The sequence below is a fragment of the Brassica napus genome, chromosome C6 (assembly GCF_020379485.1).
Source record: "Brassica napus cultivar Da-Ae chromosome C6, Da-Ae, whole genome shotgun sequence".
NCBI classification, from domain to species: domain Eukaryota; kingdom Viridiplantae; phylum Streptophyta; class Magnoliopsida; order Brassicales; family Brassicaceae; genus Brassica; species Brassica napus.
The window spans coordinates 6458790-6473273 of NC_063449.1; the positions used below are offsets into that span (position 1 = coordinate 6458790).

The window sequence follows — 14484 nt, forward strand, 5'->3', positions numbered from 1 at the left end:
TAACTGTCCTTGTTGAGGTCCGTGAAGTCGACGTATATGCGCCATTTGCCGTTTTTCTTTTCGACGACAACCGGGTTAGCCAACCATTCGGGGTATCGGACTTCGGTAATGAAACCCGCGTCGAGGAGCCTGTCGACTTCTTCGTTTACGGCTTTAGATCGTTCTGGACCGAGTTTTCGTCGCTTCTGTCGGATGGGTTTGAACGTCGGGTCAACGTACAGTTCATGGGGGGCAACTGCGGGGTCGATCCCCGTCATGTCGGACGTCTTCCAGGCGAACGTCGAGGCGTTGTATTTGATGAAAGAGATGATCCTTGAACATATGTCGTCGGACAGGTAGACGCCAACTCGGATGATTTTCGTCGGGTTGGACTCATCAATTGCGATTTCGCGAACTTCCTCCTTCTGGGGGTATATCTTGTGGAGTGGTTTACTGACGGAGTTGACAAGGGAAGCTTGTTGCTGCATCTTTACAGTTGCGATCAGTCGTTCTCTCGCGGCTTGTTGATCTCCCCAAATCGTCTGTGTTTTGCCGTCTTTTCCGGGAAACTTGACGCATTGATGATAAGTCAAAGGAACGACTTTCATGGAATGTAGCCATGGTGTTCCGAGTATGGCATTATAGGGTGCTTTGGCGCGGATGACGGAGAACTTGACGGTGCGGGTTATACCACCTGCGTAGACAGGAAGAAGAATTGTCCCGATCATTTGCTCCGAGGCTCCGTTGAAGCCGGTGAGCGTGCGAGAGGAAGGCTTCATATCCCTTAAATCAACTCCCATTTTCTCGAGAGTGTCGCGAAAGATGAGATCGACTGAGCTGCCGGAATCAATAAGGACTTTTGCGACTAGGCATTCACCGATGTCAAGGTCGACGAGGAGAGGATCGTTATGTGGCATGTGGACGCCCTTGGTGTCCAGTGCCGAAAAAGTGATCTGGTGATCATTTTCGACTGGAGAAGGCCACTTCTTAGAGGTGGTTGCTTGACGTTTGTAATCTTTGACGGCTCGAACCGAGTCACCGCAAGGTGGTGATCCGCCCATTGTGATGCTAATGTGCGGGGCTCGGGTAGCTTGCATTGATTCGAGTTGCTTCCTCAAATCGTCAGTTGTGTTCTCGAATTTAGGAGTTTTTGATTCGAGACGTCATCGCAGATCGGACCCTTTCGAACAGTTGAGTTGGATTCGCAGGTCGTCGGCCTTCGAATTGAGCTAGTCACGAAGGTCGCCAGTTTGACCGACTCTCCGGGCGTTGCATTTTGAGATGGTCGCACGGAGGTCGGCGGTTCCTGTTTTTTTGCTCGTGGCGCTCTTTCGCTTCAATAGAATGCGCAGGTCTTTATCTGTTGTCGAGGGAGTGAGAGACTGCTTATCCTTGCTGTCCAATTTATCGCGTGGATCTGGTTGCACTGTCGGGACGTCATCATCAGAGGAGTCACAAGGGCGAGAGAGTATGACTTCCACTCGTCGCCGGCGACGCGGGTGTTCGTCTTCTGACGAATCGTTGGCAGGGCCGACGTTGTTGACGGGAGTGCGCTCAGGGCTTGCTCTTTCCTCGCTCGGGGCCGTGTTCTTTTGAGACTTCTGTGCCTTCTTCTCCTTGTTCTTACTCCAACTTTTGGTGTTTTTCGGTGTCGTAGGAGAGGTGGGCATTTGGACTGTCCCATTAGTGATCCCTTCGAAAAACTGCCCGATGAGGACCTTGCATTCCTTCGTGTCATGGGAATCCCCTTTTGTGGTAGAGGCACCATTTTTTTGTCTCCTCGGAGTTTGAACTCGCTGGTTCGGATGAGCTTGACTGCTTCGGAGCGGAGTCTCGATCCCAGTGGTTCCAGCCTTTCTCTCGCGTGATAGTTGCTGATTTTGGAGATTCCTCATCACCGATCGAGCTAATGTAGCCTCGCTTCTGAGTGGTATTTCCACTGGAGGAGTGCTGGTGGGGCTCGGGGCGGGTGTCGTTTGTTCGGGAGGGTTGCTGTTTCGCTGCTGCTTCTTTTGCGAACTTTGCTCTGGTGTCTTCTTCCATGCGGATAAAGTTATGCGAGCGAGCGATGGCATCGGAGACAGATTTTGTCGGGTATCGGTAGAGATCCTGACGGAATGTGGAGTCGACGTGCAAGGTGTTCATCAAAGATTCGATGGCGATATGGTCGGGAATATCAATCTTCGAGACAATAGCTTTGAATTTCTCCATGAAGTCGCGTAGACTTTGGTCGCTGGCGTGAGTGAGGTTCCACAAATCTGACACGGTTGCTTCCTGGTTGGTGAACATGATATAATTCTTAAGGAAAGCCGTTGAGAGGTCGTGGAAAGAGTCAACGGAGTTTTCTCTGAGGCCGGTGAACCAAGTAAGGGCCGGTCCTTCTAGGGTTTCAACGAAGAGTTGGCAAAAGCCGGCGTCTTTGTCTTCGTCGGTCAGGTTTGCGTGTCGCATCGCTATGTTAAAAGACGTGACGTGAGTAGAAGGGTCAGAGAGACCTTTGAAGGTTGGAAGACGGAGTTTTCCCATCTTCTGGAGCCGCACGCCGGTAACCTTTTGCGTGAAGGGTGTACGAAGAGATTCCGCGAGTACATGCTCGATTTGGGGCGCGGACGTCGTCACCTGGTGGATCTTCGAATTGATGTCGAGGACCGGCGCTTTGGTTATCGTTATCCCGCGTAGGTGCTACGTCGGTGGTTCGTTCTGTGGCGAACAGGTGTCGACGATACTGCGCCGTTGAAGCTTTGGCGTTTGCAGCGATAGAAGCAAGGATCTTTGCTATCGCCGTGATTTGGTCAACTACCGCCTTCTGCGCCGCTTCTTGTAGGGCGAGGCGTGCCAGGATAGTTTCCATAGACGCAGGAGGGGGGAGTGGAGTTACTGGTGTAGGCGTAGGTGTCACCTCTGGAGCCGGCGTCACCTCGAGAGCTTCGCGCTCCTCGCCTGACGAAGACCTGTCGTTGCTAACGACCATAGTGCTGATGTTACTTTGCTAGTGGTCCCATGGTGGGCGCCAACTGTTTGATCGGAAAACGGTAATAAAGAAGATGTGGGTTTAACAAAGACGTCTTATTTATGGTCGGGGCGAACGTTCAGTCGGTTACAAGAGAAACGAAGAGAATGCGACAGAGAGGAAGCCGGTGGCTCGATGAGCTACCGGAAAAGTACAACTAACGGCGAGATGAAGCAAAGGTGAAAACCCTAATCTAGCCGCCAAGTGTTAATCAATGATTTCGGATCTCCCTCTCGTTGTTTCCCCTTTCCCTTATATAGACGTCCTGATGTTTCGTCCTTGACCTAATTTACGCCATCTCGGTGGGCCTCCTTTGCTGGGCCGAGAAGCCCATAGACGTCCGAGCAGCCGCTGAGCCGAACATACTTCAGTCGATGATGATCGACTAAAAGTACTCAAGAGTCAAGCCGAGAAACCTGACTCTTGAGCCGACCGATCGAGCCGTTGCTCTACCTAGTCTGGGTCAGGACTTTCTATTCTTCGGGCCTTGTGGGGTGGTCAAATCCATCCTCTACATTCTGGCAGCGAGATATTTTACTTTCTGAAAATAGTCGGAGAATATTAGCCTCGATTTTCGTACAGGGTGGAGCCCATACATGCTTAACGCAGCTCATTTGATGCGAACCGTTCTGGTTTTCTTTATGTTTCCAAGGCACGTGTAATGCCTAAATTAACATTGAACAAATAAATAGGATCCAGAGTGTACAAATCAAACCAACTGTTACAATAATTTTATTTCGAATGGAATCTACATTATCTCTTCAAATCCAAAACTATAATCAGAACACAATAATAGAATGTCGAATACCTACGTGTGTATCTGTCCGAAAGTATACAACATTTTTATCAAAATAAATTAAGCTACCGGTTAAATAAAAGTAACAAGACAGTTTGGCCGAGTGGTCTAAGGCGCCAGATTTAGGCTCTGGTCCGAAAGGGCATCGGTTCAAATGCCACAGCTGTCAACCATTTTGTTTTAATTTCCCTACATGAATAAAATCATTTTGCTGAGGTATCCGTCGTTTGACCCAAACACAGGGCTGGCCCTGGATGCTCGAACAAACAAGTGCAAGCTCTACAATACTTTTAATTAGGTTCGTATGTAACAACGTTTTTTTTTTGTAAAAACCTGATAAAAAAAGAACTCCAAAGAAATCAGAAATTTCCGTTTAAAAAAGGCGAAATCATCCATATTTTTGGTAAATGCTCTATTAATACAAAATGAAAATGGAAATTAAAGAGGAGGAGCAATGTAGCTTGGGAAGCAAGTCATGATCTCATGAGTAGAGAGGTATGTTTATGTAAAAGCATAACAGGAAGAATAGAAATACAAGAGAAGAAGAAATAGAAAAAATGAGTTAAAAAAAGGAAAAAAAAAAGAAATAGAAAAATCTCTCGTTACAAAACTTAAATTGTCTATATTTTTTTATTGGAAATTTTGAGACTTGAAAGCTCACGACATGGCTGATTGGTTTCTCGTATCCAACGGTATTGTGATCAGAAAGTTTAAAAACATGTCTCTCATTTTCTTAATTGACGGTGCACTCAGCAAAATATCTGCAACAACTTTGGGACTTGGAATCTTGTGCTGTGTAGTTTGGTAGTTGACTCTTGTAGCTTAATAAGAGATGGGGAGTTAGACTTATGAATTTAGAACTTGCAAATGGTGGAGGTTGTTGCTTAGGTTTCTCTTGGAAGAACCGTTGTTCTTGTTTGGTATAGGTGACCAGATTAAGCCAGCTGAAAGACGAACTGAATCGTTTTGAGGTGCTTCTTGAAAGATGCAGATGAGAAGCATTTTTCCATTTGCAGACTGTGTAGCTTTCATATGACCTTAAGAAACATGGATCAGGAAGCCTTCTTCTTTTGACTCTGAGTGTCCCCTCCCAGTTAAGAGAAGAGAACATAAATCATTGACACAGAAGGTCCTGCTCACTACTGTCGTTCTTACTATTAGCAATGCGGTTTTGCGTCAAGAGTTTGCGTTAGAGATACATGATTAAGAACACACACACAAATGAAAGCTTTGAGGAAAATGTATCAAATGGTTACAAATTAGAGAGAAGTGGAAATGCAACAATGAAAAAGTTTCCTGCTTTGAGAAATACAACTTTGACAACAATGCTATATATTAAAGCAAAAGCTGAACATAAAACCAAAACCAAGTTTAAGAACTGAGAGGATACACTTACACACATATTATTCGGAGCCTCATTCAGCATCTTCATTATTCTTGATGGTATCTTGGAAACTCTCCGTGGCAGCTTTTGGCAGCTTTCGGCAGTATTCGACAACAATATTTTTCAGGGATGGAAGAGCAGGAGGACTTGAGCATATTCTCTTTAATTCATTCAAACCCCTTAAACGGAGGGATTCTAGCTTCGCAAAGGGAACCGTCAGATCAGGATGCACATTGCTAATACTCATTCCCTTCTCCTTAATTATTATTTCTTCTATTCTTCCTGAACTTGTCACGTGTAGATGCTTGAGATTTGGAGCAAACAATAACCAGGTCAATTCTTTTGGACCTTCCAAATCGTATATCGCAATACTGGAGAGGTGCCTGAAGTACGGAGAACTGTTGCATAGAAGATCTTCTTTCTCTTTGCTTTTCCAATCTATCTTTATCTCTGAGATTTTGGAGTACATAATATGAAGTTCTCGAAGACAACACAGAGCCACCGTGTTTAATGTTAAAACCTCTGCGGACATATCCAAAATCCAAAGGCGTTGAACACATCTCGCCAATCGCTCCATTCCTTGGATACTTTCCAGCATTAGAGCATCTTTCACGTTTACTGTTAAAATCTTCAAGTGCTCTAAAAGTTGTAGCTCTTCAATTGATCTTGCATCAATAAAAACACAAGAACAATATAGTTTCCACACCTGAAGATTTGGTAACCTTGTTCCTATCCCATCAATGCTTAGCAAGACTGGTAAACTCCAGGTCTAGGCTTATAAGTTTTCTAAACCCCTTCAAACCAACTGGTAAGGAACTTATACCTGTTCGTGATAAATTGAGGTATTGTAAGGATATCAAGCTGTAAATTTCTTCCGGCAATTCACTAAGATACTCGTTACGCGAAAGATTCAAGACGACAAGGGACGGCATAAAAGAAAGTTCAGAGACACCCAAATTATAACTCACACACAAGAGATTTCAAGAACACTTTCTTGTAAATTAGAAACCTTTTAAACAATCCTCTAGATATGTTTAATCTGATTTATGCTCAGTCGCACACGACTAGCGATAGACCAGTTTCTAATCTCTAAATCACAGAGAGCCAAGCTAAACACTTGTTACTTGATCTCTGTAGCCGACAAGAACAAACCTCTTGTTCTACCTTTTTCTCTCATAATGCTTAACCTAAAACTCTCTTAGATTATCTCATTAAGTAGACACGAAAAAGACAATATTCTATTTCCTAAAATCTTGCAAACTAGAAGATCTTCTTTGCTTCACGTCCAAGCAATATCTTCTATTTCCATAAGTTTGTGACACGTCATCACTCGTAACAAACTCGCCATACTGTGTTACACAATCACCGCACTGTGTAACACACTATTAGCTCAGCTCGAACACGCTCACAATCTTGAGCTTACATTCTCCCCCTTTTTATTTGAATGTGACACTCTACTCAACTTAGAACCAGCTGTCCTAACATCAACTAGATATCGCTGTCGCCAATAGCACAGGATCAGAGCCTGTCGTACCCACAGAACAATGTCTTGCTAATGTAGTGCTGTTCTTAGTGAGTCAATTCAAGCTCTTTTAGCCACCATCTCATGATCGCAGCTCCCCCTGCATTATTGAATTACTGTCTCTCATTCTCCCCCTGTATTGAACAAATTTGAAATTCGAGAAACCAGAAACACAACATATTGATAAGCTTAAGAGTGTCAGATTACACAGCCATATTAATTCAAAAGAACATATGAAGCAACATCCAAGCAACATAGCAACATCGTAAACAATACTGACTTTCATTCGCTCAGAAACTCTCACTACAGAGTTCCATTCGCTCAGAAGCTCTCACTCTGATCACTGTCCTGCTCCATTACAACCTCCTCATCCCGTGAAGGCTGTTGTGTGTACTGCGGGTATTCTCCCCCTGAGTAGATGCACATTAAGATAAAACAAACAAGATTAGAGACGCATAAAATTCAAGAAATGACTACAAGTATGACACCCTTCCTCCTCAAGCGAATCCGAATGTTTTTCAGATCAGCGATGGTTCGCTCAATGTCAGCCAAAAGATCCACAGACCGAGCATCAGCACCCTGTCCTCGACCTGCCTTGATGTCTTTGACAACGAGCTTCGGATATCCTGTGTACTCATCATCTTCGTCAAAAGACAACACAGTTCGTTGATAGTCAATGACTTGCTGAATCAGCGTAGGGAAGATGATCCTCCGAGACTTGTCAGTGTTAACGTTAGCTGAAAAACTGATGATCTGATCATAAACGGACTGACCAAAATCAAAACTCCTGTGATGATGAAGCATGTAGAGGAACTTGAGTCGCTCCTGATTCATTGAAGTGTAGTTAGTCGTAGGTATCCAGTTGGAGCACACGAGCTTGTAGAGCACCTGATTTGTCCGAGTTAGGTATTTGGAGCTCATGTCTTCCCAATGTTGCACTCGATTATCGGTCAAAAACGAGCACACAATGTCGATGTCAGCAGTCATGTAGTCAGGGTCCTCTTCAAATCCCGGAATCAGATACAGAGCATTGATCAGTGTAGGTGAGAAATCTAACATAGATCCACGAAGAAATACAGCAACGCCATCCTCTCTATTCTCAACAGCCCCCAGATTCGCAATGAACTCTTTCACGACATTTGGGTGAAATAAATCGCAGTCAATTAGAGTATAGATCAGTCCGGACCTAACTACCACTCTTTTCACATCAGACAAGTTCTCATTATTCACATCTAACCTTTGTTGAATCACGAAGCCCCGGGGAGCCAACTTTTCATACCTTTCAGCTGCATTGCTTGTGACAAACCGACTCGAGACCGGTGTGATGTGCGAGCGAAGCAAATCGGGATTCTCCTGATTTCGTGCCTGAAAAGAGGCACGACTTGCTTGATAGCGTGGCTCCTTGGGTTGGAAAGCTTCAACCTCGTCATCAGAGGAAGAGGTAACTGCAGCAGGTGGTGACGGTGGTGACGGAGTTGTTTCTCGGCGCTGCTTGCGGACTCGTTTTCGGGAAGATTCAGAGGGCCCAGCGGCGGAGGAAACCGGCGCAGATGTTACTTTCACAGACAATCGAGAGCTTCTGCGGGAAAGTTGCATGTTTCGACTTTGGAGAGAAGAAGAGATGTGGCGGAAGCTGTTTTTGGGAGTGACACACGGAAAACCCTAATTCCATTTATTGAACTCAATTAAAAGCATTAGTCCCAAATCAAGTTCCATTTATTGAATTAAATAATCATAAATAAAACCCTGTGTGTAAAGCAATAAAACTGATACATTATACACACATGTAACCAGGAGCACAGACTTCACTTACAGTCGTATAAGAGCAGAGGAGTCATGTGAATTGTGATATGAGCCAGTCCTGTAACATAACCAGCATATACACATAGGCATCTACGAACATGATGCCTGCATCTCGGGGGTAAAGTCACTGAAGAACGATTTAGCCACACATCTAGCTACCAAAACTTTTATAAATGAAATCAATGAGTTAACCCAAGTCTGTAGCTATTTCTCAGCCGAGTAGCTATCGCAAACGAGATTCTACTGTGTTCATTCAGTTAACCCCAACTCTGTTTTTCACACTCTTCTGTACAGTCTGGAAACACATGTTAGGTATCTTGTGCGTCTGTCTCTCCATCTTCACAAACAACCACGTATCATCAGTTCACAAGCAATGAATACACAACTCCATTGTTAGGAAAGAGATGAAATCCAGAGACAAAGTGGAGTGACACCCTGCTCCGAAACATTTATCCCAAGAGATTGGTAACATGCCTGCCTAGTCAAGACAGTGATCGAGATTAGAGGCAAAGTGGGGTAACACCCAGCTCCATCATGAGTATCTATCATTCTAGGCCTTGTTCACGATTGATTTCTTTGTTGAGTAACACATCTCTTTCATGAGGCTGCACACGAGTCTTATTTCTTGACCTTTTCGTGTGACACATGTTTATCCTTATGTAACACTCACCCTCTTATGTGTTTCCTCATTCAATCTAGGCAGTGATCAATACCTCAAACGTGAAATGGGGTAACATCTCAGTTCAAGGTGAGTGCCCTTCACCAGTGAATCAGAAGAGAGAGTTAACCAGAGTCAGATAAACAAACTTGCACAGCGGAACTTGTTGACTCAAGGTGTTAGTGGGGGAGTAGCATCGACGTACGGAGTCCATCAACTCTTCTTTTTACAGTGACTCTTCCCCCTTCTCCAGGTCTTAATCAGAGTTCCATGATTCCCAACGCCTTTCTAAGACCCAGAAAGGTGTTGTGATCCAATGGTTTGGTAAAGAGATCTGCAAGTTGTTTCTCAGCTGGGACATGCTCTAATATCACAATCCTCATTTCCACTAACTCTCGCACAAAGTGATGTCTGATATCCACGTGCTTAGTACGTGAATGCTGAACTGGATTTTTAGACAGATTTATAGCACTCATGTTATCACAATGAACAAGCATAGGAGCAGAGGTGATACCGTAATCGACAAGCATTTGTCGCATCCAAAGGAGCTGCGTGCAACAACTTCCTAGTGCAATGTATTCAGCTTCTGCTGTGGATAGAGAGACACAGTTTTGTTTCTTGTTATGCCATGAGACCATGTTGTTTCCCAAGAAAAAGCAACCACCCGATGTGCTGTGTCTGTCATCTAAGCAACCTGCCCAATCAGCATCACAAAAACCTGCAAGATTCACATTAGTCTCAAATGTATAATGAAGACCAAAGTCAAGGGTGCCTTTCACGTATTTGATAATACGCTTTACTGCATTCATGTGAGACTCTTTTGGTTTAGCTTGATAGCGAGCACAAATCCCCACACTGAGACATAGATCAGGATGACTCGCCGTGAGGTAAAGAAGGCTTCCAATCATGGCTCGGTAAAGTTTCTCATCAACTGGTTTCCCATCGCTATCTCTGGAAAGTTTGGTTGTTGTGCTCATAGGAGTTTTTGCAGTCTTACTTGTCTGCATTCCAAATCGCTTGATGAGATTTTTGGCATAGGTACTCTGTGACACTGTGATTCCATCGGTTAGTTGTTTGACCTGAAGTCCAAGGAAATAGCTCAGTTCACCGACCATACTCATTTCAAATTCCTTTGTCATAGTCTTCACGAAGTCATCAACCATTTGCTTAGACGTTCCTCCGAAGATGATATCATCCACGTAAACTTGAATGATCAGCATGTCATCTCCATCTTCTCCGACAAACAGTGTCTTATCCACACCACCTCTTTGAAAACCAGCTTGTAACAGGAACTCCGTCAGACGGTCATACCAAGCTCGTGGAGCTTGTTTCAACCCATAGAGAGCTTTCTTGAGTTTGTAAACGTGATCCGGAAAATGTGGATCCTCAAACCCTTTTGGTTGTGTTACGTAGACTTCTTCTTGTAATACACCGTTTAGGAAGGCACTCTTGACATCCATATGATATAGTTTTATTTTCAGATTGCACGCCATTCCAAACAGTAGTCGTATTGATTCAAGTCGTGCAACTGGAGCAAAGGTTTCATCAAAGTCTACTCCTTTGATCTGAGAGTATCCCTGTCCAACTAACCGCGATTTGTTTCGAATGATATTGCCTTCCTCATCAGTCCTGTTCTTGTGAATCCACTTGGTTCCAATGATGTTTACATTCTTTGGTCTTGGTACCAGTTCCCACACTTGAAGTCGTTCAAACTGTTAAAGCTCCAGGTGCATCGATTCGGTCCAGAATTCATCATCCAATGCCTCCTGAATGTTCTTAGGCTCAATACGTGACACAAAGCATTCCACTTCATTCATCTTCACCACGAAACACGCCAACTTTAACATCTCTTTGAAGTCGATTTGTTTCTTTCTTGTAACTCTTTCATCAAACAGTCCGCCAGTCACGTCTGAAGAGGAGTGGTTTTTGTGTACTTTTCCTTGATCAAGATCGACCTTGGTCATCTCAGGTTCATCGTCTTCTTCAGACTCCTCTTTCACTTCATTGTCAGCTTCATTCTCAGCTTGTCTTGAGGAACTTGGCGTGACACCGTCTATTGTCTGTGTTACACGAGCCTCATAGAATCCAATGCAATCGTCAAAGACTACGTTAACATTGTCGCCTACAAACTTTGTACGCTGATTAAACACACGGTAGGCTGAACTGTTCACTGAGTATCCCAGAAACATCCCTACGTCACTTCTTGCTTCAAACTTTCCCAGATGTTCTTTGTCATTCAGAATGTAGCACAAGCATCCAAACACATGCATGTGACTCAGGTTCGGTGTTTTACCTTTGAGAATTTCATAGGGAGTAGTCTTGGTCTTTGGCTTGACATAGACCCGATTTATCACATAGCACGCAGTGTTGATTGCTTCCGCCCAGAACCCAGATGGAACACTGTTTCCACACAGCATTGCTCTAGCCATTTCTTGCAATGTTCTATTCTTTCTTTCCACAACCCCAATTTGTTGAGGAGTTCTTGGAGCGGCATACTGATGACGGATACCTTGACTGTGACAGAACTTGTCAAACTGCTCATTCTGAAACTCACCACCATGATCGCTCTTGATCTGAATGATTCCTCCTTTATCCTGTTTAAGCTGAAGAGCAAGGATTCTGAAACTCTCAAAGGCATCAGACTTGTTGCGTAAGAAGTCCACCCATGTATACCTGGAAAAATCATCGACCAATACAAAAATATATCGCTTACCCGCAATGCTTTCAGGAGTTATAGGACCCACGAGATCCATATGAACCAGTTCCAATATCCGTGAAGATCTGATCTCTGAAATTTGTTTGTGTTGTACCTTGACTTGCTTTCCTTGACAGCATGCTCCACATACTGTCTCTGTTTGTTTCTCCAAATCAGGGACACCTCTTACTACTTCAGCATTTACGAGTCTGAAGAGTCCATTTGTGTTCATGTGACCCAGTTTCTTGTGCCAGAGATCAAGTTTGGATTCAGCAGCTGCAAAACACACATTAGAAGGTCTCCAAAGATAGCAGTTGTTTCCGGAACGAATACCCCTTAGCACGACATTGTTTCTTGCGTCAACGGCACGACATTCCTTGCTGTTGAAGATAACCTCTAATCCCTCATCACAAAGTTGACTCACACTGATCAGATTTGCCTTAAGACCCTCAACAAATTAAACATTTGAGAGTTTAGGCACATCAGGTCTGGAGGTTATTCCAATTGCACGGATTTTGCCTTGTCCACCATCTCCAAAAGTAACTTTTCCACCTCTGATGAGTTCGAGTTTCTCAAGGTAGTCTTCATTTCCAGTCATATGCTTTGAGCAACCACTATCAAAATACCATGGAAGTTGCGCTTGTGATGCTTCTTCAGCAGAGGTATAAGCAACATTACTCAAGATCTCTGTGTCTACTTGCACTCGCACCAGGTTGCAAACTAGATCATGTTCAGCTTCAAAGTGTGACTTAACAGAACTGGTGTTTATCTCAGAATGAGTATTCTCTTTGAAGTTCGGATACAGATCACGTTTGGCTATCCATACACAACCGTAAGCAGTTGGTTCGGTGAAACACATGTTCAACCTCCATGCTCTCTCATACTGATGTCTTCGAAAATAACATAACCTAAAATTGTGTCCTCGTTTTCCACAGAAGTGACAACCGTTTCCACGTCTTCTTTGTTTGGGAAGAACATCCTTGTTTCTTTCAACATGAGCTCGTTTCTCTTCAGGTTTCTTTTCTTCCTTAGGAGCTTCCTTCACAAATTTTGTTTCTGTAGATGTGGAGGTGGATCCCTTGTATCCCAAGCCAATGCTGAGACTTGGACACTGTCCCAATGTCAGTATGTGATCAAGAGATGCAGTACCAGCTGACAACATTCGAACCTTCTTGTGATTTTCAGTAAGTTGACTCTCGAGTAGTCTGCTTCGATCGATCTCCATAGCCAAGAGATCACTTAGCCTTTGCACATGAGATTCAGCTTCCTTACGAACTCGTTCCTTCTCTGTCATAGCTCTCTTGAGTGCAAGTATTTCTTGATCTGATTCTATGTTAATCGAGTACTCCTTCGTCTTGATAGAAGGCTGATCAAGTTCCAGTATGTTAACCTGAGCTTTCAGCATTGCAGTCTCTTTGAGCAGTGCAAGGTTTTCATGGCTGAGATCAGAGAACTTATTGAAGAGGGACTTGTACTCAGCTTCAAAATCTTGCTCAAGATCACCGTCATCCTCGCTGTTAACATCAGTATCTTTTCCACTTTCTTGACCAATCAACGCCATGAAGTTTAGATGCAGCTCACCTTCATCATTCTCGCTTTCAGATTCAGTGTCACTGAAACACATGAAAGACTTCTCTTTCTTGAGAATGCTAGGACACTCACTGCGTGTATGCCCAATTCCTTTACACTCAATACATTTTTGCTCTTTTCTCTTAGCAAGGGGACACTCGCTCCTGAAGTGCCCGTAACCTTCACACTCATGACACTTCTTTGTGTTCTTGCTAGAATCAAGCTTTGAGTGCTGAGAGCTACTCCTTTCATAATCATCCTTTTGGTAGCGTCCATTGAATCTACCACCACCTTTCTCCATACGCTTGACAAACTTGTTGAAGTTTCGTGCCATTAGACTCAGGTTTTCTTCAATCTTAGTAACTCGACCATCACCCTTAGACTCGGCTGTGAAAGCAATGCTCTTCTGATTAGTAGATTGTCGGTCGTTTTTCTCAAGATCATGCACTTTCAAAATGCCAGAGAGTTGATCAAACTTCATCTCATCTGTGTCTACAGCCAGTGTAAGTACAACTTTATAAGCTTCAAACCGGGAAGGTAAGCACCTTAGCAGTTTCTTTACCAGATCCTTTTCTTCATACTTCTTTCCAAGGACAGACGCTTCACTTGCCAGTTCACTGATCTTGCATATGAATCCATCAATTGGCTCATCGTCACTCATTCTCAGGTTTTCAAACTTGGAGGCAAGATGATCAAGACGAGTTCTTCTCACACTAGTGTTTCCCTCAGAGTGATTAATGAGTGTATCCCATGCTTGCTTGGCAGATTCACATCCTTGTATGATCTTGAATTGCTCAACGTCCACTGATGAGAATATGACAGTCAAGGCTTTGGAATTGAATTTTGATGCTTTCTTCTCACCATCAGTCCACTGATCTTTAGGTTTTGGACCGACAGTCTTATCTTCCATGATGACAGTAGGCGCTTTCCAACCATCTTCTACAGACGTCCAAGCATCTTCATCAACTCCTCTGATGATGTGTTGCATCCTCACCTTCCAGTGACCGAAGTTGGTACTGTCAAGCATAATAAGCTTGTGAGTGTGTAGGAGTTCTTTCATGGTGTCCA

At 43.9% G+C, this 14484-nt stretch overlaps 2 protein-coding genes across 2 annotated transcripts; both read right to left on the bottom strand.

The window, feature by feature from the left end:
* Positions 1-7012: 7012 nt before the first annotated feature.
* On the bottom strand, positions 7013-8287 carry LOC125588304. Its single transcript, XM_048759587.1, has 2 exons — positions 7180-8287; positions 7013-7101 (listed from the first exon to the last, which is right to left on the bottom strand). The coding sequence occupies exons 1-2, from the start codon at positions 8285-8287 to the stop codon at positions 7013-7015; spliced, it is 1197 nt and encodes a 398-aa protein (XP_048615544.1).
* Positions 8288-10867: 2580 nt separating this feature from the next.
* On the bottom strand, positions 10868-14476 carry LOC125588305. The gene is made up of 2 exons (XM_048759588.1): positions 12329-14476; positions 10868-12286 (listed from the first exon to the last, which is right to left on the bottom strand). The coding sequence occupies exons 1-2, from the start codon at positions 14474-14476 to the stop codon at positions 10868-10870; spliced, it is 3567 nt and encodes a 1188-aa protein (XP_048615545.1).
* Between the last annotated feature and the right edge of the window lie 8 nt (positions 14477-14484).